The sequence below is a fragment of the Rhagoletis pomonella genome, unplaced genomic scaffold (genome assembly GCF_013731165.1).
Source record: "Rhagoletis pomonella isolate Grant_MI unplaced genomic scaffold, Rhpom_1.0 Rhpom_scaffold_00004, whole genome shotgun sequence".
Taxonomy (NCBI): domain Eukaryota; kingdom Metazoa; phylum Arthropoda; class Insecta; order Diptera; family Tephritidae; genus Rhagoletis; species Rhagoletis pomonella.
This window is the reverse complement of record NW_023458558.1, coordinates 53,694,143-53,715,294: the sequence shown is the minus strand read 5'-3', so window position 1 is coordinate 53,715,294 and position 21,152 is coordinate 53,694,143. Positions and strand designations below refer to the sequence as shown.

General features: G+C 34.6%; 2 protein-coding genes across 4 annotated transcripts; one reads left to right on the top strand and one right to left on the bottom strand.

The window, feature by feature from the left end:
• Positions 1-5,137: 5,137 nt before the first annotated feature.
• LOC118737789 (oxidoreductase-like domain-containing protein 1) lies at positions 5,138-20,800 on the bottom strand. 3 transcript variants are annotated; one of them, XM_036468547.1, is made up of 3 exons: positions 20,311-20,800; positions 5,491-5,609; positions 5,138-5,418 (listed from the first exon to the last, which is right to left on the bottom strand). In XM_036468547.1, the coding sequence occupies exons 2-3, from the start codon at positions 5,605-5,607 to the stop codon at positions 5,203-5,205; spliced, it is 333 nt and encodes a 110-aa protein (XP_036324440.1). In that variant the 5' UTR covers positions 5,608-5,609; positions 20,311-20,800; the 3' UTR covers positions 5,138-5,202. The 3 variants fall into 3 exon arrangements, with proteins under 3 accessions (XP_036324440.1, XP_036324439.1, XP_036324442.1); XM_036468546.1 differs by having other exon boundaries at positions 20,315-20,800; XM_036468549.1 differs by having other exon boundaries at positions 20,708-20,800.
• On the top strand, positions 6,994-12,813 carry LOC118738259 (homeobox even-skipped homolog protein 1). Its single transcript, XM_036469185.1, has 4 exons — positions 6,994-7,064; positions 8,041-8,054; positions 8,386-8,620; positions 12,257-12,813. The coding sequence occupies exons 1-4, from the start codon at positions 6,994-6,996 to the stop codon at positions 12,711-12,713; spliced, it is 777 nt and encodes a 258-aa protein (XP_036325078.1). The 3' UTR covers positions 12,714-12,813.
• Positions 20,801-21,152: the final 352 nt, after the last annotated feature.

The following is a 21,152-nucleotide window of genomic DNA, read 5'->3' as shown; positions in this document are numbered from 1 at the left end:
AAAATTTTAGTGTACGTACTTATAACATACGTATGTATTTACGTTGCATATATGTATACACCGAGACTGCATGAAGATTCGAGTTGGGTATGGAGCTATATCTTAATTTCTAACTTTAATAATATTTTTAATACCAAAGCATGGCAATGAGCACCGAGTTTGACTATAGAAAGCCGTTTTTACAGTGAGGCGTAACAAACATTTGGCAGTTTGTAGATACTGTAACTTTCGAACAGTGTTAGGGGGAAAGTTCATAACCAGGGGAGTTTTTAGGGTGACATTCTTTACGTAAATTTTTAGGGAGAAAAAATTTCTGCTTAATATTCCTTAGCTGAATCAAATTTACTAAGTGGTGCGATTTTTTTAACGGAAAATTAAAATCCTACTTTTTGGAGAAATTTTCGGAAAAAAAATATGTTTATCGATTTATCGAGCTGCTTACAGCTAATACAAATATATGAAGAACTTTTTTGTAATTTTAAATGTGCTGGAAATTACCCTACAAGAAAAGGACTTTTTATTCTGACCGACTCCCAGTTGAGTTAACGAATAAATAACGAACATGTATATGGAAATAAACCACAACACCTTTGTCAAAAGAAAATTCTAAAAAATCAATGGCAATTTTTAGCCACTTGAAGTTGCACATTATTAAACCAAAATTGGATGGGCTATAAAACTGTATACTCAAAAAAGATCTCATATTTCTGAGAAAAAAGTTTAAATATTGGATGAAAGTTTTTTAAATTCTTTGTTTTCCAAAAAGTTTTGAACTAATGTTTTGTGAGAGAATGACCTGTATTTTAATTAAAAATTCCTCAGAATAAATAAAAACATAAGTGACAAACAATATCACTTTGAAATGGGGTTGCTATTGATTTGACCGATACTGTATGTTCACAGTTGCGCCCTAAACCGCTTGGCACACTTACTGCAGCCTTTCCCGGGATGGTCATAAGCTGAAAATAATTTCGATATATCAAAGGGGCGTGCTCCCTCTCATACAAATCGAAATTTTCATACTACATAAATATTTCACCCACACTAACTAAAATTTTTATATTCACCACTATCTCTTCAAATATTTGTGGTAGGGTATTGATACATAGTATGCAGATATGTGTGTATGTATATGAAATAAATTCAATACTCATCGAGAAAAAATAATAATATTGGAAAAGGGGAAACTCCCAAACAAATTGATTTTTTTTATGTTGCATACCTCTGGAGGTGTTTATAGAACTGTACTGGAAATTGGTATCGAGATACTTATGTATGTATGTATATAAAATCAATTTCATACTCATGGAAGAAATTTAGGGCTATCAGAAAAGGGGGTGTGGCACCTCCCATACAAACTGAAATTTTCTTACTGAATATCTCTGAAAGTGTTTGTGTATCTCGATAAAAAAATATTATCAATGCGTTAATATTTTAGACTAAGAAGTACCCAGTATTCAGTAAAACCAAATGAAAACACCGTGCGACAAAAACAAAAAAAAATCGGAACACATGAAGCAATCAATATAGTCACGGAACTGTAGGCCAACTATAGTAAAACTGCGTTTTTAGTTTTTCTCTCTGACGTCACGAATTTTTTTTAACTTTTGACTTTCAAATTTTATTTAATTTAAAAAAATTAATAAAAAAAATCAGTGCAATTTTCGGTGTGTACAATTTATTGTCGCACGGTGAAATAAAACCAATAGTTTTTAAGCAAAAAATAAAACCGACTTCATTTGGCACATAAAAATGTTGGAATCACGTTAATTTCTACATGATCCAATCATCGGATCTTACCAAAATTAGTAGGGGACCACCTTTGAGGTACCACCTCAAAAAAATTATAGAAATCGGTAAACGTGGTCCAAAGTTATGCATGTTACACATAAAAAAATTTCCAGACGAATTGAAATTATGAAAAAACAATGTTAATTAATAAAATTATCGTCAATATTTTAGCCAACTCAGTACCTCAGAATTCTAGAAAAAGAAAATTTGGGAAACAAACCTTAACAAAGTTTTTTACTTTTTGAATCTAATAAACAAAAAAATGCTGACCTTAAAAATTAGGTGGCAACCATATTAAGAAATATGTAGGCCATATTTTGAGTATACATATATACTTATATATATATATATATATGGGTGATTCCAGCGAAAATTCTACCGCGTAAAAAAATTAAGAGTCCTAAATCTAACTAATCGTCGCTCGAATAAAGAAGCAGTGTAAATGCCACATACACTATTATTCGATAATTGCACCATTGGATAGACAATCCTTTAATCTATTAGAAAAATCTTTAGTTTTCTTAAATATCTCTTTGGCTCACTAATTTATTCCCGAAAACTGAAATTGTATTCGTATGGTTTGTAATGGTTTATAAAAACTTCCAATTCGTTTTTCTCAAAACTATACTTTTCATGTTACACTATTTCATTATTCCAGCGACGTAATGGTCTCGTTAGGTGGCGCCAGGGTCGAGATATTTTGAAAAACCGCATTTATGCTCTTGATTTGTTTCACATTTGGCATGTTTAGTTGAAATGTAATAATATAATAGATGTGCAAAAAATGCAACAGCTGGTGGCGCTGCCGTCAAAATAAAAAGTACGTTCGACATAAAATGCATGTTTTCTCCCGTTAAAAATTCTTTCAAGAACCATGTTAACAAAACTTTTACAATGGAAATTTTAATAACGTTACGCCAGGTAATCCACGTCAGATAATTCAGCTGATTAAAAATAAAATCAACCTTAAACATTTCCAATATTACTACAAAAACGTTTATACAAATAGTCTAGCCCAATTCGCTTTGTTTTGCAATTTTGTAACCCAAGTCAAAATCCACTTCTGTTTTTTGTAACGTCACACCAGCGCGTATGTTTACTAATAACTTTGAATCGTCACTGCCAACAGTTGTATATTTTTTACTGAATAAGGGGCCATTTGATTGCTACGCAAAACTAGAAAAACCTTTTTCAATTTTTTTTGTTTAACATTTTGTCATATGATCGTCACGTACCGCCAGATTGGACATACCCATATGTACATTATTATTATTATTATTAAAAAATGCTCGTTGAAATTAGTATCTACGATACAAAGTGGCATTCAAAAACATGGCCACTCCTCAAGGAAAACATTTCTGGATTAAAGTTCTCACAAATGCCTTTCATTTGATATCCCTATAAAGTTATTTCAGTTAAATTCTGTAGAATCGAAAATAAGTGGCAACCCTACACTAATACCTTAAGGAGTAACGCTTGCTATGTAAGCAAAGCATTGTTTACGAGCTTCATTTTAGTACCAATAAAGAGTAATATTGTATTTTAAATTTTTAAACAAAAAATTCAAGAAATACACGATGGATAATAGGTGGCAAGTGTAATCAAAAATATTTGATGGATACCCATATTATGATGCTTTATTTAGTTTTTAACTAATTTTTAATAGGTGTCAACGTTTTGCGAATATTTTCGGAGATAACACCTAACTAAATAATCTTAAAATGCAAATATTTGTGGTTTTTCACACCAGTGTGGTTATCTGGTTATGTGGTAATTTTTTTTATTCAGTTTACAACAGTAAAATACACTACAAAAAAGTAACAGTTGTATTCACCAAATTGAGCAAGTGGCCTAGCAATCTGGCGAAGGAGTAGATCGGCTCAAGCAACGACTGTTGTCAACTGTACCACTAATATTTCAACAATACCACTAATATTTAATTAGATAACCTGATAACCAGGAAAGTGTGCGCATCCACATTATCTAAATAAAAAATCCCATCAAAACCGTTAGAGCAGTTTCCTATATACATACATACGAGCAAATCACACGAGTTGCTACATTTTTCGACAAAAACGTGTAAGGGTTTACTTGTTATTTATTCAAAATCTCAAGTAAAGTTTTCTTAATGATCAAAAGTGAGTCGGAGGTGTCAAAATAGTTGGAATGCTTATTAAAGTCCTGGCATAAGCTACGAAAAGCATCATGCATTTCAAAATTTTCTCTACAAATACTTAGCTTAACGGGGCTTGCAAAGTCTAGAGGGTCTTGAAGGAATACAAAACGTGATCTAGTTTAGTAGAATGGGACTACTGACCATCCCGTTCAAGAACATAATCATGAACAAAACCCCGAGCATCTCTCTACGGCTGTGAAGCGGTGGCAAATATATGAGCTTCGAGCGGCTTTTGTGCGGTGGGAGCTTTAATGTCGAATACCAAGGCAAATTGTTTAATGCGAATAATAATGTTTCTGGGTTCCATACGACGGACCCGTATCTCAGAATTCTTTATCCCAACGTCAATTTTATCAAGTTTGTTTTTTCGAAAAAGGTTATTTCATGAAAAAATCACATTTGTTCGTTTTTTCAGTGGTTTTGGTTTGAAATTATATACAGCAGCTGAAAGATAAATTTATTATCTTTATGGTAACGTCATTAGTTTTGTAGTCGGTTATGTACCTAGTTTATATTATATTATTAATATGATATTATTTATATTATATATATATGTATATATATTAATATTTAAAAAAATCCAAAAATTTAAATTTAACCTTCTAAAACGTCTTTATTTTTTACTTGCGCCAAATAATTTTGACATGGTTGAAATGAGCGTAAAAAGTTGATCTACATTTTTCGTTTTTGCATAGCTGAACGGTCGGTATACTAGATTTATTTTAGGAAATGACGAATAACTTAAATTAAAAATGGACATTTTTACGTATTGCTTAGTATATCCATTAAAACACCAAATATATTGCAAATTCACATATAATTACTACAACACATTTTACTTCTAATTGTATACTTTGCTTACTTTTTTAGTACCTTTCTACTACCGTTTTCGCAAAAGGCGATCACATTCTTCCCCTTTCCTCTATTTCCAAAATACAAATCTAGATAAAGGAGTGTCAAATTTCAGCTGTCACAGACTACACAACCTTGTATTATTTAATCATGCTACATACCAGGGTTGTTGCGAATATTATTCCGAAATAAAACTCCTTTCCTCATAATAAACAAACCGCCTGTCCAAATTAAATATATATAACTCCTCTTTCATTTGATACCAAACTTGTTTAATTTGGATAAGAGGTTTGTTTATTATCCGGAAAGGTCTTTTATTTCGGAATAATATTCGCAACAACCCTGGTACATACATACATTTTTCCACAAAAGTGTTTACCTCTTCATTTATCGATATTTTCGCCCTCTCGCTGTTCAAGGATGCTTTTCAATTCGACTTTTAAGAAACTTCTCAACACCGGATCTGATACTCTATTCAAGATAATTCCTCTTGCCCTTTCATCATAGCCAGACATCAAATCCGCAATTTTATGCGCATACTCAACCCAAACGCAATTTTTACACCCAGCCAGGCAACACGCTTCTGGCGTAGGGGGCAACTGGAAAGACAGAAATGGCTCAAGTGAACTGTTTTGCTTATCAAAACAAATAGTACTAAACAATAGACCCACCTTAATGCTTTCTGGTTTCTGCGAGAGCATCCGCTTTTGTCGACTAATCACAACTTTTGGCAACGGTTTCAGCCACACAGCGGGTTTTGAGGAAACCAGGCGAAATGCCGGATACATTTCTAGTCAAATAAGAAAAAATAAAAAATCAATAAGGACAATTTGAAGGAAGTGATCGTTTGCAAATCAGGAAATGTGTCTTTTTGAAAAAGGCGAAAATTTCTCACACGCAATTTGGCACAGGTGCGATGTGCAAAAAAGTCATATCAGTACAAATAATTACTTGAAAAAAAATGTGCTTAAGATATAACGATGGGCGACTAAAAAAATGCAACTATATCAAATTTCATAACAAACTTAAGAAAATTCCTAGGTATGAAGGTGTACAAAAGCAGACGAAAAAATCGAATCGGAAAAGGATTGGCAAAAAAGGATCACTAAATATGGCAATGCATGCGGTTTTTCCGCTTACACTTTGCGGTAAAACCGGTTAGTAGAATGAGTTTTTTCAGCGTACAATTATACATACCTACATAGTATGTACATATGTATGTATATACACATGTAAGTACGTATGTTTGAAGGCGGACCTACACCACCAGCGTTTTTAAGTATTGAAAAAACGATAAACCTAAACGTAGAGCGGATTAAGAGAACTCATTCAAAAAAATAATACAGACTGTAACTGATATGAAAAGGAAACCAAAAAAACATATCCAGGATTTGCTGCAAACACGCTGACTTTGCGCTGAGCAGCAGATCAAATTACAAAATATGCTTGGCGCAACTTAAAAACAGGACAAACTTAACTGTGATGAGTACTTTAATTGGGGGTTAACAACTTTTTATGCCTGCATGTATGTATGTACATATGAACATTAGACCGTACAGGAAAAAAAAAGTTCGCCGTACGATGTGAGTCCAAAGTACGAGTATTTATGCAAGGCAATAACGAAAAAAAACTTTGACTTTTACAGTCGGACATTAAAATATGATATATCGATATTTTTGTCTCGAGGTGAAAATTGTTTTGTTCTAAAGATTCATTGATCTCAAGTACCCCGTTCTAGTACTTACCCACCAGATCTCAGTTCTTATCACCCTACTGTACAGTAAGGGTAGTCTTAATTCCCAAATCAGGAAAGGATGCACATGCGCTTGCAAAAAGCTTCAGCCCAATCAGCCTGACCTGTTATGCCCAAAAGTCAAAATGCATACCAAATCGGAAAGTCCTGTGATCAGCCCTTCCTGACCTTGTAATAACGATCAATATGGAGCTGGAAGCAGGTGAGCTTACAATGAGAGTCTTTGCTGATTTTGAGGGGGTGTTTGACAACCCTACCTTTGACTCTATGTGCTCTGCGGCCAGAAGACAAGGTGTGGACGAAAACATTATAAGGTGGAATCACATCATGATTGCTGACCGTCAGAGATGAAGCTAGCCTTTGTACCATGGCAGAGGTTGGGGAGAGGATGCCTCTCTTGTGGTGTTCCTTAGTAACGGAAATGCAAGACTTGGTTCGCATCCTAGCTTACGCGTATGATGTGCACTGTCATCAAGTAAATATCTCAGAACGGTTTGTGCAAAGACATATAGAATCCTGAATAAGATTGATGAATGGTGCGCTTTGTAAGGTTTTGCTGTCAATCCCTTGTCTTGTAGTCTTGTTTACGTGGAAAAGAAAATTGGAAAATCTCGACCTTCCAGTGCTTAGAGGCGTAAACCTAAGTTCTTCCGTGGATGTGAAACGACAGTTAGATTAAGGTTAAATTCCTGGAAACTGCATGCCAACGGGCTTTTCCAGCCTACTTGTGCTCCATGCTCTGCGCCTAGCCTAACCTAGGCGTGTACGACGAACCTTTTCTTTTTGTTTTCTTGTAAGGTGGTGCGCTCTAATGTGCATATATTTAAATGTGTAAAATAATTGAAAATTGGCAACTAATTTTGTTGTTATTCAACAAATGCGCCTCCAAAGAGAAGTATAATAAATTTACACACCGTCACACTTTATCCAACTAAAATTATACTCAAATATATTTGCAAAAAATTAGTCATTAGTCACTTGTGAGCAGATATTAGTATATTTTTTTTTAGTAAGATAGCATAAACTGTAATAATGCACTGGCAGCGTAAACAATGAGCTCGGCAGCACAGCTGTTTGCATTGTGTGAAAATTCCCGGATCAGCAGGAGCGGCAACCAAGCGTGTGCAGGCAAGCCAAGGAGGGGGAAAAGCACAGACATGATTATTGTGGGCGCATTCCAACTACAGCTAAACTATGTATGTAGTACATGTAATGCGACGACGCGCTTGTAAAAGCGACGAGAGTAAGGCATTTGCGGCGGCATGCTCGACTGGTTGAGGGCTTAATTAGTTGTTTATCATTTTCATTGGCCGACACGCACAGCTCTCCACAAAACAATTATTTAATGCCAATAGAGGAGCACTATACATAAGGATATTATTGCTGCCGGAAAACAGTAAATCATATTTTAAATATGTTTTGATTGCGTAAACGAGAGATTAATTTTCATTTAATATCTTCATTGTAGGCATCCTGCAGCCGGTGCGTGCACTTTCGACAACTAACCACATAAACATGTATATAAAAAAAAAAAACGAAAATAAGTAAAAAGGGGATGTTTTACGGTTTGAATACATAAGTAGATGCACACATTTGCACATACAATCATTGGTATTTTTTATTAATACGAGTATTGGCTTTTTTTTCTATGTCCATTTAATATCAGTTACACATGTAATGGGAAATTTTGTGTAAACAAGCAAGTGTTATAAGTAGAGCTTAACTTTTTTATTCCAATTTTTCGATTGAATCATTCCTTTGCTTTTGGCTAGAACTGTAAAAATGTTTCTTTTATTTTTCGCCTTTGTTTCAGTGGCTCGCCGCCGGCGAAAAGAAGGCCGTCAACGACGTCAACGCACTACTTTTAGCACAGAACAGACGTTGCGTCTAGAGGTGGAATTTCATCGGAACGAATACATTTCGAGAAATCGTCGTTTTGAATTAGCTGAAACATTGCGCCTTACCGAAACGCAGATAAAGATTTGGTTTCAAAATCGTCGTGCGAAGGATAAACGCATCGAGAAGGCACAAATCGATCAGCAATATCGGTAAGGAAATAAAGTGTATGGTTGATGGTCGAATAAAAATTTTGTCATTCTAATGAAATTATGGATTTTTAAATTTTAAATAATTACTAGAAAAACCTTATTTAAAATGTAGACCGATGACTTATAATAAATATTCAATACCCTTTACCTGTATTGTTCAGTTTCTGACATTTGAACCTTGAACCTACTTATCCGTGACATTAAAACTTAATACTAAGTTCAAGCAGTAAACATACAAAAAGAAGTTCGCCGTACACCCCTGAGTCTAAGGCCCGATACTCAATGTCTGGTTAACACTAATCTGTGGTTAAGCATCGTTATCGTTACCGACTCCCGGCCCTAAATTATTTCTGCAAGGCAATTTCGAACAATTTTTTTGATCGAACATATTTAAATGTTTCGCCATATCTTCGGCTTTTACAGTTGGATTTTATAGTATGTATTATACATCGATGTTCTTGTCTTGAGGAGACAATTTTTTTGTTCTAAAGTTCATTGCCCTCAAGTACACCGTACTAGTACTTACCCATCAGGTCGCAGTTTTTACCACCTTAACGTACCACCCTAATGTCAGTAAATTAAAGCTCGCCAAAAAGCATTAAACTTTTGCTAAAGAAGTATTTCGATTCAAAGCCAAATTCGATCGGATCTTAAAGTATTACATATCGATGTCCTCGTCTTGAGGAGACACTTTTTTCCAAGGTTCATTGACCTCAAGCACCCCGTTCTAGTACTTCCCTATCCATAAGATCTCAGTTCTTATCACCTTAACGTGCGCAGAAGTCAAAGTAAGTGGGAGAAGCTTTTTGACTGTCATTCACCTTCGAGTGGGCAAAAGTAATTCTTTTGCGTACGGTTAAAATTTCAGCTCACTACGTCCGAATAAAGAATAATGCGTAGAACCTTGCGTGCGCTGGATTTGGGTCCCACCACTTTAGAACCCCACAAAAGAAAAACATGCCTCGGATGAGGCCCCCTTCCCTTGATGACGACCACGGCAGATATATAAAGGAATATGATTGGAGGGTATGCACCTGGTATAACCGGACCCTTGATGGGTAACGTGTCTCTGTCCGACTGGCTGATGTCCTCGGGAACACAAAGGCTGACATCACCGTCATCCAAGAAATGCGATGGACGGAACAAGGCACGGTAAACGTGAAGTCTTGCGATGTCTACTACAGTTGTCCCGTAAAGGAGTGTAAAACCGGTGCTGGAGATGTGATGGACCAACGTCTAGCCACAATCAGAATCAAAGCGAAATTCTACATGTCGCTCATCTTCGCCCATGTCCATGCCGATCGATTTCGCCGGGGCCCGAAACATGGTAGTATGTAGTATTTGACTCTCAGGGCTAACTCCTGAAGAACAACAACCGATGTCCAGAACGTTCTTAAATTATGGAGCGAATACTTTTCCACCCTATTGAGTCGATGTCGCACCGTCCGACCCAGACGAGGTACTAATAAGCAATGACGCGGCTGAAAACCGCTGAGCTATTCAAGCACGGGCGAGAAGCTGGTAAGGTGTATGCATCAACTCTTGTGCATGTATATAGTCAGAAGAACGCATGCCCGACGACTGCAATTTTAGTGCGCTCTGCCCAATCCACAATAAAGGCGACATCGCCATACGCGCCAACCACCGCCAAATCAGTCTTCTAAGTATAGATTACAAAGACTTATCGAGCGTATTGTATGAAAGACTAAAGCCCGCTGTCAACGAATTGATTAGGCCCTATCAGTGTGGCTTTAGACCTGTAAAATCCACCATAGCTCAGGCATTTACAATACGCCACACACACAATATGCCCCGAGAATAGGATAGAATAGGACTATCAGAGAATTCAGCCTTCAGGACGAGTCGTTCCATATTGGACTGAGGCTGATCAACTTCGCCGGGGCCCGAGACATGGTAGTGTGTAGTACTAGGTTCCAGCATACAAATATCCATCAAGCTGTGTCCAGACAGCTACAGCTCTGAAAGTATTCAACGCGGGTGACGATGGTGGTTACAGAGGAAGAGGAAGGCCTCCTCTGCGTTGGAAAGGCCAGGTAGGGAAGAACTTGCCCTTACTTGGCATTTCCAATTGGCGTCAGTTGGCCCAGAAGAGAATCGACTGGCGTGCTGTTTTGGACTCGGGACAAAATCGCTTAATCGGTTACAGCGCCAATAATGAAGAAGAAGAAGAGAAAAATCATTACACCTTTGCTAAGGAAGTATGTGTTTAGATTTTTTCAGTAGATGTATTTAAAAAAAAAAAATTATTGCCGAATGTTGGAGTTACCGAAAAAGTAAAAAGACGAACCTAGGTTAGGCCACAAAAACCTTGGAAATTGCCTTGCAAAAATACGTTAGACTGAGTGGCGAACTTTTTTTGTCTGCTTGTAAGGTGGTACAATCTAATGCATATGTACATATCAGGGTTGTTGCGAATGTTCGCATTCGCATTCGCAACCGCGGAGCTTCCGCATTAATTTTAACTTTCGCATTCGCAATTCGTATCAAGGCGGAGCTTTTGCGAATGCAAATGTTGTGCAAGTACACCGATAAGACGTATATATGGCAAACAAAATTACAAATTGTAGCCAATATTTTTGCCTGTGGTCGTGGGAGTACTTGTGTAACAAAACTGGTCAAATGTCATATTTATCAACTTTGATAAAAATGTCTTTGAACATATTACTTCTTAAGCTATATAATCGAGCTATTAGTGGTCAGTCATACAAGTTCCCGCTTCTACTTGACCTTTGACGTACGTCAAAGAGAACATAGTCCTTTTAACATTTTTTTTCTGTGCTTTAAATACCTACATTGGTTTCTTTATTATGCTTTTTTTTCACCAATTTAAAAAAAAAAACTACTAGATACAAAAGAAGAAAGCGTGCACTGTAATTCTTAACCAAATTTTCGTGCTTTTGATGTTTTTTGCTTTTGATGTTACATATATTCGTTTCAATTATTTCAAATGGGGCTCTTTGGGGAATTTATTTAAAGCAAAAAACAGTAGTTTTGTTTACTTTTTGGATAATATTTTTTTCATGAGATCCTTGACTAAAAACTTCTGTGGTAAAACTGATCCTTTGCTATTTAAAGTCAAAGAGTAAGCTCCTTCAATAGGCATTTCCAGCATAAATGATCAACGTCTGGCTATAAAGAGAATCGATGCTCAAGTAATTTAAAAGAATAACGTAACTATCTGAGATTCAAATACTTATAAAAAATGGGGTGCTTTTTTTTTAAATAACAATATTCTGATTCGATTCGGCTGGCAGCCACGACTTTGAAAACACAGCTGTTAGATATTCACCCATCACAGCACCTACATACATATGTACATACATATATGTTTGTACATCATGCATGTATACTTTTACACCACTAGCAACTAACTACTGGAGCATAAAATAAACGGAAGTAAAAACTGTCATATTTAAAAATTATTGTTAACAATTAAATTAACACGAAATTAATTTAACGACATTTATGCGCACACTTAGGCCTAATTAGCCCTAAATAACACATATATACATATGTATGTATGTGCATATATATATCTAGTCTAAATACATATCCGCTATTTCCAAAGTAGCAAACTAACTACTCGTTCGTTTTTTATTTTTTTTTTTATTTTAGAAACTTTGTCGTGGCCAATGGTTTTATGACCACAATCATGGGACACACAGCGGCGAGCTATCCACCCCCCATGCCAATGATAACGAATCTTCACCAGAATTTTTACCAACAGCACAGCCATAGTAATAGTGGCGTTTTACAACCACCAACAACAACAACAACAACATGCACGCTGCCTGTACCGCCACCACCAACGTTGCAACAAACAACGCAACAGCAAACGCTGCGAAACTCGATAACACCGCATACACTTACACCTTCCAGCAACAACATAGTCGGTGCTACACCCCCAACATTTAACGCCAACTTTAACACACAAACAACAACACATACGGAGCTACAGCCACTGCTGGCCACAAATCATCACTACGGCAATTTGAATGAGCGGAGTTATTACAAGCAAGCAAACGGAAGCGCTGGTGGCGGTGGCTTAAGTTCACTCATCGATTCGTGTTAGCCAATTTCGAGAATTAATTTGCGGTTGCTTATTTTGAATTGTAATTTTTTGCAAAGTAAATATGTATTTTTAAGATTTCTACGGAATATACATATGTAAGTACATTCCATGTGCTTGAAATATACACTTACATACATACATATGTATGTACATACATATGTAGGTTTTGCAAATTTTGAATTAAAGCCTTCATCAAAATACCTTTTTACTTTCAATACAGCATTTGTTCAACAAAATAGAAACATGAAAATGTTAACGAATCGACATGGCTATGTTGTGGTCATTGTGTTTTATTTAGACAAGTGCATTTTATTCCGTATATCAGGTAAAATCTTAATAAAACTTACCAGATTTAATTTCTTCATGCAAACTATTTGCCGGCTTTGTGTAAAATTTGTAAAATTCGTTAAAAACATAGTTGTGGAAAATTTTGAGCGCTGTGAGCACTTCCTAAATATTTTTTGATATTAAAATAAAAAAATAGAGGTAGGGGGTTGCGGCATTAAAATTCCGACTTTATTGTTTTTGGGCCACTCTAATGTATATACATATGTATGTACTTATAAACCGCAAACATATATACACTAGGCGACAATTTAAGGTGCACAGCTTGTTCTAATATAATATTCACAATTATTTTCAAAAACAATTTTTTTGCATTAATTATTTATGAAAATATAGTTCATTTTATAATATAAAATATATTAATATTATTAAGTTTCACACTTAAGACAAAGTTCACTTAAAATTAAAAAATTGTCATCAGAGTGTTCAACTTTTTATTCAGAATTTCAAATATGCAGTTTTGTAGCTCATTCAATTTTAGTAAAACTCCAGTCGCTAAAAAGTATCGTTGATTTTTTAAATTTTTTTACGCATTTGCTTCCATATAACGAGTAAACATACATAATTTATTTTTATATGGAAGAAATCCGCAACATCCTCCACAAAAAAATCTAAAAAATCAACGGTAATTTTTAACGACTTGAAACTTGAACTTACCTAATAAAAAGTTGAAAATTTTGGTGACAATTTTTGGAATTTTTGTGAATTTTGTATAAGGTTTGAAACTTTGATTTATGTGTTTTATATTATAGAATGAACTATATATATACAGCTCAAATCGGTATTGAGTAAAACAAAATGCAAGCGATAGTTTATGGCTTTTTTCGAGTTTAGCTCAAATAAGGAAGATATCCTTAATTGAATACTTGCACACAATTTATTGAGTAATTAGGCTAAATTCTTGAGAACTATTCTTAGAAAACACTTATATATGGGGTTTTCGATACTAGGAGATCATTTGTGAAGATTGTTTTTTATTAGCTCTGCGCTAGATGGCGCTATAGGCAAATTTTATTAAATTTCATTGAGTTTTTTTTTTTCAAATAAATACTAGAATTGGAGGTCTCCATTAAAAAAAAATTCAGTGGCGATATGAAATTTACATTATTCGTATTACAAATATCTGTTTTAAACACCAGAAACAATATTTAAAACAGTAATTAATTTATTTATTGCATTTCCTTTTATTATTTTGTCTACTTTTTTAAAATTTTCCCTTTTCTTTGCTTTTTATTTCGATTATTAAAATCATCTTCATAATTGTTTTATTACCCTCGCTTGAGAGTGTAATTTTGCCATTCGACAGATCTGAGATTTTAGTCTGCTTTTGATAACAGCAATTTATCATTTTCTTTGTTATTTTAATAAAAAAATGATTGACTGTGAAAGAAAATATTAACATTATTGTTGGATAATGGCTACAGCTGATGACGTAAATACAAGCTATAACTTTGAAAATTCTTCACAATAAAAAGCAAAGTTTGAAGAAAAAGTAGGCAAAGGAATAAAACAAAATACAATAAATTAATTAATTTTTATTCAAAACATTAGTTGCCACGTTTAAAATCAGTTCACGTCTGATTTTTTTAATAAAGAACTCGGGAAAATTCAATACAATTGACCTACAGCGCCATCTAGCGAAAAGCCAATAATAAACGAACTTCCAAAATGGATTCCTCGTATCAAAAACCTTTATATGAGTATTTTCTAAGAATATTTTTCAAGAAGCTAACCTATTTAATCAATAAATTGTGTGCAAGGATTAAATTAAGGATATCTTTCTTATTTGAGCTAAACACGAAAAAGCCATTAACTTAGTATTCCAACAAGTTTGATTTTGTCGCATAGTGTAATTAATGAAAAAAATTCTTCATGAAAATATTTGTGATAATTATATTAGAAAAAGCTGTGTACTTTAAATTGTCGCCTAGTATACATACATATGTATATAGTAAAAACGCGAAGAAAGCAAAAAAAAAATGTTTTCGTTTCCAATTGTATTGGGCAAAATCATTCAAGGAGAATGCAAGGAAGATTAACTTCTTCGCTAGGACTTCTTGCATTGTTCACTCATGGCTGATTTTTTGTGCATTTACATACGTACGTACAGCAAGGATTTCGGAAAGAAGGTAATGAATAAAAATTTCACCGATAACTTAAAGGTGAGACACACAATGGCTAAAGGTGGCGCCAGTTGTTATATAAAGGTTATTCATACCGTTACATATTTGTTGTCTACTCCCTTCCCAGACAGCAGAGAAACGTAAATTTTGCCGACCGTGCGGTCTCGTACAATTTTCCGAATCCGGAAACGAATAGAAAACAACTACAATTATTAGGGCTGTGCGATTAATTGATTACTCAAAATTTTAATTAATCATAAAGTAAATAACTCAATTATTCGATTAATTGGAAATTATGATTACTCAAAAGTTCAGTAATCAAGATTTTTGATTAACCAAAAACAAAAATATTTGAGTACGTTGTTTTATGATTAATCAACATTTCGAGTAAAATGAGTAATCAACATTTCAACTCTTTACATATGTATAAAGTAGTTAAATTTGCTTGATACTTTGAAAACAACGTTTCTGTTTTAAAAAATTAAAACAAAAAATTTTTTTCATATACAGAATGTAAAAAAGAAGATAAGCATTTTCCAAAGCAAACTCTTTTAACGAGCAAAATTATTATTTTGGTTTGTTCTCGTGCTGTTGAGACCAACTTTAAGAGAGTGATTTTTGCTTTTCACTAGCCCGAAGTCGCCCGGACTATGCAACAAAAAAAAAAAACGGTAAGAAGAGTTGCTTTTCTTATGGAAATGTACGATGGGTTTGAATTTTAAAATTATATTGCTGGCAAACGTCAGACTGCCTCTAAATGGTTTTACCTTGTAATGTTTTTATGATGCTCTGAATAAAGAACATATATTCTAAAAATGTTTTATATGGTTCTGTTTGTAACGGGTGATCCATCTAGACCTTTTTTCCTTCGCTTTTTTTGAAGATCACGCGTGACTATGTAGTGTCATACTGTCAGCTTATTGTTATTCGGTATTGTTTGACAATAGGTTCGTTCAACACGCTTTCCGTTTTGTTTCCGTAATTAGAGCGTAAAAATAAGTTGCTCTCTCACAAGTGTCAAAAATGTGTCAACCCGTGCCAAAATTGGCCAGAGCGTGAGAAACGCAAAAAAAAACACTTTTCGTGCTCGGAATCATAAATCAGTTCTAAACAATAACTATATAACTAATAAATTTAGCAAATACCTACATTTCTGAACTTTTAGTGCTATTTTCCATTTTTGTTGTTAAACAAATTTTCTATCGGATGTACACAAACAGCTGTTATTTTAAATTTGCTTCTTGCTCATTTCTTCCCGGAAAAAGAGTCCGGGCTGTTTGGGGCACGAAGAAGAAGATAGTTACGATCCAAAAGTGGAAGGTGTACCCATTTTTCTAGCGTGAGGAACGCTTTCTGGTCTGTTTTGGGCACCCGCCCATGGAAAGGCTGTATTTCGAAAGTATTAAATTTCAGAAAGCGCTCATATGAGCAAAATTTCTTCAACGGAAGCTTATATCAATGATTTCGAAATATATATAAATTTTTCAAAATTCAAAATGGCGGATCCAATATGGCAGACGACTTATTTAAAAAAATTGATTGTTATGAAACTAGGTATCCAGGCGCATTCGCCGTCGCTGATTTCGAAACCTGTATTAAATTTTGAAAATTCAAAATGGGGATCCAATATGGCTATTTAGGCGACTGCTAACACCGGGCGCCTAAATGCATGCTATGTACTGCTCTGCTTGACTTACAATCATGCAGAGGTGGTACTCACCTATAGCTGCCATTGGCCACAGTGCCTACCCACCTTTTTTGAATCAATAAATATTTTTTTTTATAAAATACATACATGCAAGCATACTGATCTCCCCTCGCTCTGAGTTATTCAATGGCGGACGGCTTTTTTAAAACAATATTGGATTGTAATGAAACTGATTACGAATATTTGATTTCCAAAACTTATATATTTATATGAGCAATTCTAAAAAACAGGAACACTTTCAAAAAAAAAAAGCCGAATTTTTTAATTTATGGGCACACCTATGTTTTATACATGATTCTATTCGTAATCTCTTAATAAATCGATAAATATACAGTATCGGTCATATCTATAGCACACTATTTCAAAGTGATATTGTGTGCCACTTATGTTTATTTATTTATTTTTAAGAATTTTTAATTAAAATATAGTTCATTCTCAGACAAACCCCATATAAACCCAAGTTTAATAATTTGGTGAAAACTACAAAAAAGTGCAGCAAATTTGCACCTAAATTTCAAACTTTTTTCTCGGAAGTGTTAGAATTTTTTTAGTACACAGTTTTTTAGCTCCTCCATTTTTAGTCCGATAATGTGGAAGTTTCAAGTGGCTAAAAGTTACCGTTGATTTTTTAGAATTTTTTTCGCCAAAGGTGTTGCGGATTTCTTCCATATACGAATAAATTGAGTTTATTCATTATTTGGAAGCCAATGCGACAAAAAAATCTCAAAAATTAACGGTAATTCGTAGCCACTTGAAATTTGCACATTATCGGACTAAAATCGAAGGAGCTAAAAAACTGTGTACTCAAAAAAGTTCTAACACTTCCGAGAAAAAAGTTTGAAATTTAGGTGCAAATTTGTTGCACTTTTTTGTAGTTTTTTACAAATTATTAAACTTGGGTTTATATGGGGTTTGTCTGAGAATGAACTATATTTTAATTGAAATGGTGAAGTGGAAATGTAAAATTGAATGTCGACGACAATTAAATTTTTTCACTTTATCATTTCATTATATCATTTTAAGCGATTCCCGATCATGTAAGGCTTTTCCATTAACATATAGCACGTAATTATTTAGTAAGTTATTGTGAGTTCAAGACAATGCAGAAAGCAGGAATCGTTATGCCCGTGACGAAATTCTTTCAATTTTCCAATGTAAAGTGCCCTTTGGGATATATGGGAGAATATACCCCAAAATATTATCCGGAACTTCTTTGCATTGAAGGCTTAGAGCCATGCCAGATACCGAAGGTTGCTAAACTTTATACTAATTTGTATTAAATTATTAACTTTTTAACCAGTTTATCATTTTGGACTTAGTGTAAAAGTTTTTTTTTTTAGTGAAGATGAGTACCTTCAATGTACAACCTTTTTTTTGTTAACTGTATGTACCTACATATGTATATCACCACCCTAAATAAATTAGTGAGGTAGATGTAGATGGGCTAATGATCTATATTTTTTCGTATGCTGGTGGACTTCAAAATCATGATTCACATAAAGGAGTAAATATTGGTGAAAATTAAAAAGCATATGAATAAAGGATAGCGAGTTTCAACAACTGGGCAATACTAGTCTAAGAAAATGTTCAAGTGGATCTCCTAATTTAATAATTTAAGCGGGAACCCCTCATAATAAGCACTCAACGTTTCATAAAATAAATTCAAAAGGCTTCTCTTTCATATTTAAATTGAAGCTTTTCAATAAATATCAAGTCAACTTGTCCAATTCCTCGACGATGACGCCTATTTAGTTCCTCCGTCGTGGTAATTTGACGATCTGTGCTTCGTTTTTTCCAGCCAATCGACATTTGGGAAGCTGGCCATTCAAGTAAATTTTGTTCTTTTGTTTGTCTCTTTACTTTAAACTCTCTCTCAAACACTCAAAAACTCTTTGCGGATGATGCCTTGTTAACGATCAGTGATAGGGAACTACCAAATGCGATTGTCAAAATGCAAGATGATCTTAATTCTTTGTATCAATGGCTGTGTTCAAATAAACTCAAACTGAATGTGAAAAAGACTAACTTTATGGTATTTTCCAGAGCGGCAAATGCTGACTCCATAAGCCGTGAATTACAAATCAAAGATGAAAATATCGAAGAGGTGAAAAGTGTCAAGTACCTAGGAATATACATAGACAACAAACTAAAGTTTGATGAGCACGTTGAGTATACAGTCAACAAGATTGCTAAAAAATTGGCCTTATAAAGAGATCGTGTAAGTACTTGTGAAGAAGATATAAAACGTTGGTGTACAGGTCAATAGTAGAACCGCACTTTATATACTGCCCCACGATTTTCTTCCTAGCGGGGGACTCCCATGTAGATAAGCTGCAAAAAATGCAAAACCGAGCGATGAGATTCATCCTCAAGAAACCGTACGACACACCAACAAGATGTATGCTTGAAACCTTGAATTGGTTAAGCGTGAAGCAACAAGTTTTTTTCCACGCTATGAAATTTGTGTACAATATTAAGAAGGGCAACCTGCCGGATTATCTTAGTGATAATCTCCGATATATAAATGAGACGCATACATATTTGTTGAGAGAGAATAACAGCTTCAGACTCCCGAAGTATAGAACAGAAGTGGACAAAAAAAATATTTTCTATAAAGGCTTAAAGTGCTTCAATGAATTACCAGAGGCTATAAAAAATTGTGATACTATCACTCTTTTCAAGCGGCTGCTATTTGACTATTGTAGAACGCAGCCTACAAGATAGTGATGTATCAACAATATTGTGGATTGGAAACTAGGTCTTTCCAACCACCAAGATATCGAGACTAGGCGGATCGGAAACTCGGCCTTTCCGACTACCTAGACCCTTAGATAATAAACAATAAACGAGCGGATTGGAAACTAGGCCTTTCCAACCGTCACGAAAGCGCGACTGGGTGGATCGGAAACTCGGTCTTTTCGACCACCCAGGAGATATCAATAAATGGAGTAACCCAAAAAGAATAGCGCGGATTGGAAACTCGGCCTTTCCAACCGTCTACATAACTTCCAGAAAATTGCATGCGTTTATATTGACATAAAATAATTGCAGTGATAAAGAAATAATGTTATTTAAAAATTTCCGTAGAGCATTTTGTGTTTTGTATTTAATATTTAACATTTTAAATCTAAATCTAATTATAAGAATGTTAAATCTTTGTTGCAATATAAGTCTAACAGACTGTAAAAAATAAATAAAAATATAAATAAATAAACTTTTCGTCTTGCGGTTGGAACCCAGACATGACGTTACCTCGCCGAAGCTGCGTTTTGAAAAATAGATAATAGTTCTTTTCGGATGTCATACATGTGCTCTTTAAAGCCGACCAAACGTTAAGGCTAAATTTTTCTCGCCTGCGATATTCATGTGGAAGCCATTTTTTACAATAGTTTGTTTTAGATGTAATAGGGAAATCACTTACCTACCTTAATCAGTCCGTTGAAATAATTCGTTTGCCGATATTCATTTGAGAAGATAAATGTTTGGCGGCACACTTTTGCACTGACAACACTTGAAAGGTCGGAACATATTTTTCTTTCTTCCCACCACAACAGCTTGCTTCCCAGCGTTACATACACGCATATTTATTTGCATATGGATAAGGTTCCCTGAATCTTTCGTTTTTGAATTTAGTTTGATTCACTATACATATGTTCCATCATGTTAATTCTTGCCTTAGTTCCCTTCATTACACAACAAACTGTGCATTTTCCGTAGACAAATCCTTACCATAAACTGCATAATAAAATGCAGCATATGCTTTACTAACTATACAACATTATTTAAAAGCTAAAAATCAGTATTATTAATATTACTACCTTTATTTATTTATTCTTAAATATAAATCCACGGTCCCACGAATTTTTTCACATTCACAATTACAGCTGTTCTTATCAGCAAAAACACCGCCAACAGCTGTTACTAAAGAGCGAAATACACAGCACAAGCGGCTTGTCAATCACAGTGCTGCCGCTAAGGCGAATTTATATAAGGTGGTGTTACTAGCTCAGCTGATTTTGTGTATGTGTTTCGCCGTACGGCTTCTGATATTAAATTGAAAAATTTTGTTTGAATTTCTACACACACTATTACAGATTTTGACAGTTTATGCCACCAAAGCAAAAACAAAATACATGTAATGTTTTGTTTTTGTACTCCTGCTTTCACCTTATATTAATTCGCCCTGGCTGCCGCGGTCACTTCAATTGAAGTTTTTCACTTCGCTTTATAGGGTAGAGTTGTCAAAATATCGATGGCACTATC

Bases quoted from the DNA above. Each gene is read 5' to 3' on its own strand.
- LOC118737789 (XM_036468547.1), bottom strand. From the start codon at position 5,607: ATGTATCCGGCATTTCGCCTGGTTTCCTCAAAACCCGCTGTGTGGCTG. The intron at 5,419-5,490 runs GTGGGTCTATTG...CTGTCTTTCCAG, and splicing joins AGAAACCAGAAAGCATTAAG to TTGCCCCCTACGCCAGAAGC.
- LOC118738259 (XM_036469185.1), top strand. From the start codon at position 6,994: ATGCAAGACTTGGTTCGCATCCTAGCTTACGCGTATGATGTGCACTGT. The intron at 8,621-12,256 runs GTAAGGAAATAA...TTTTTATTTTAG, and splicing joins CAAATCGATCAGCAATATCG to AAACTTTGTCGTGGCCAATG.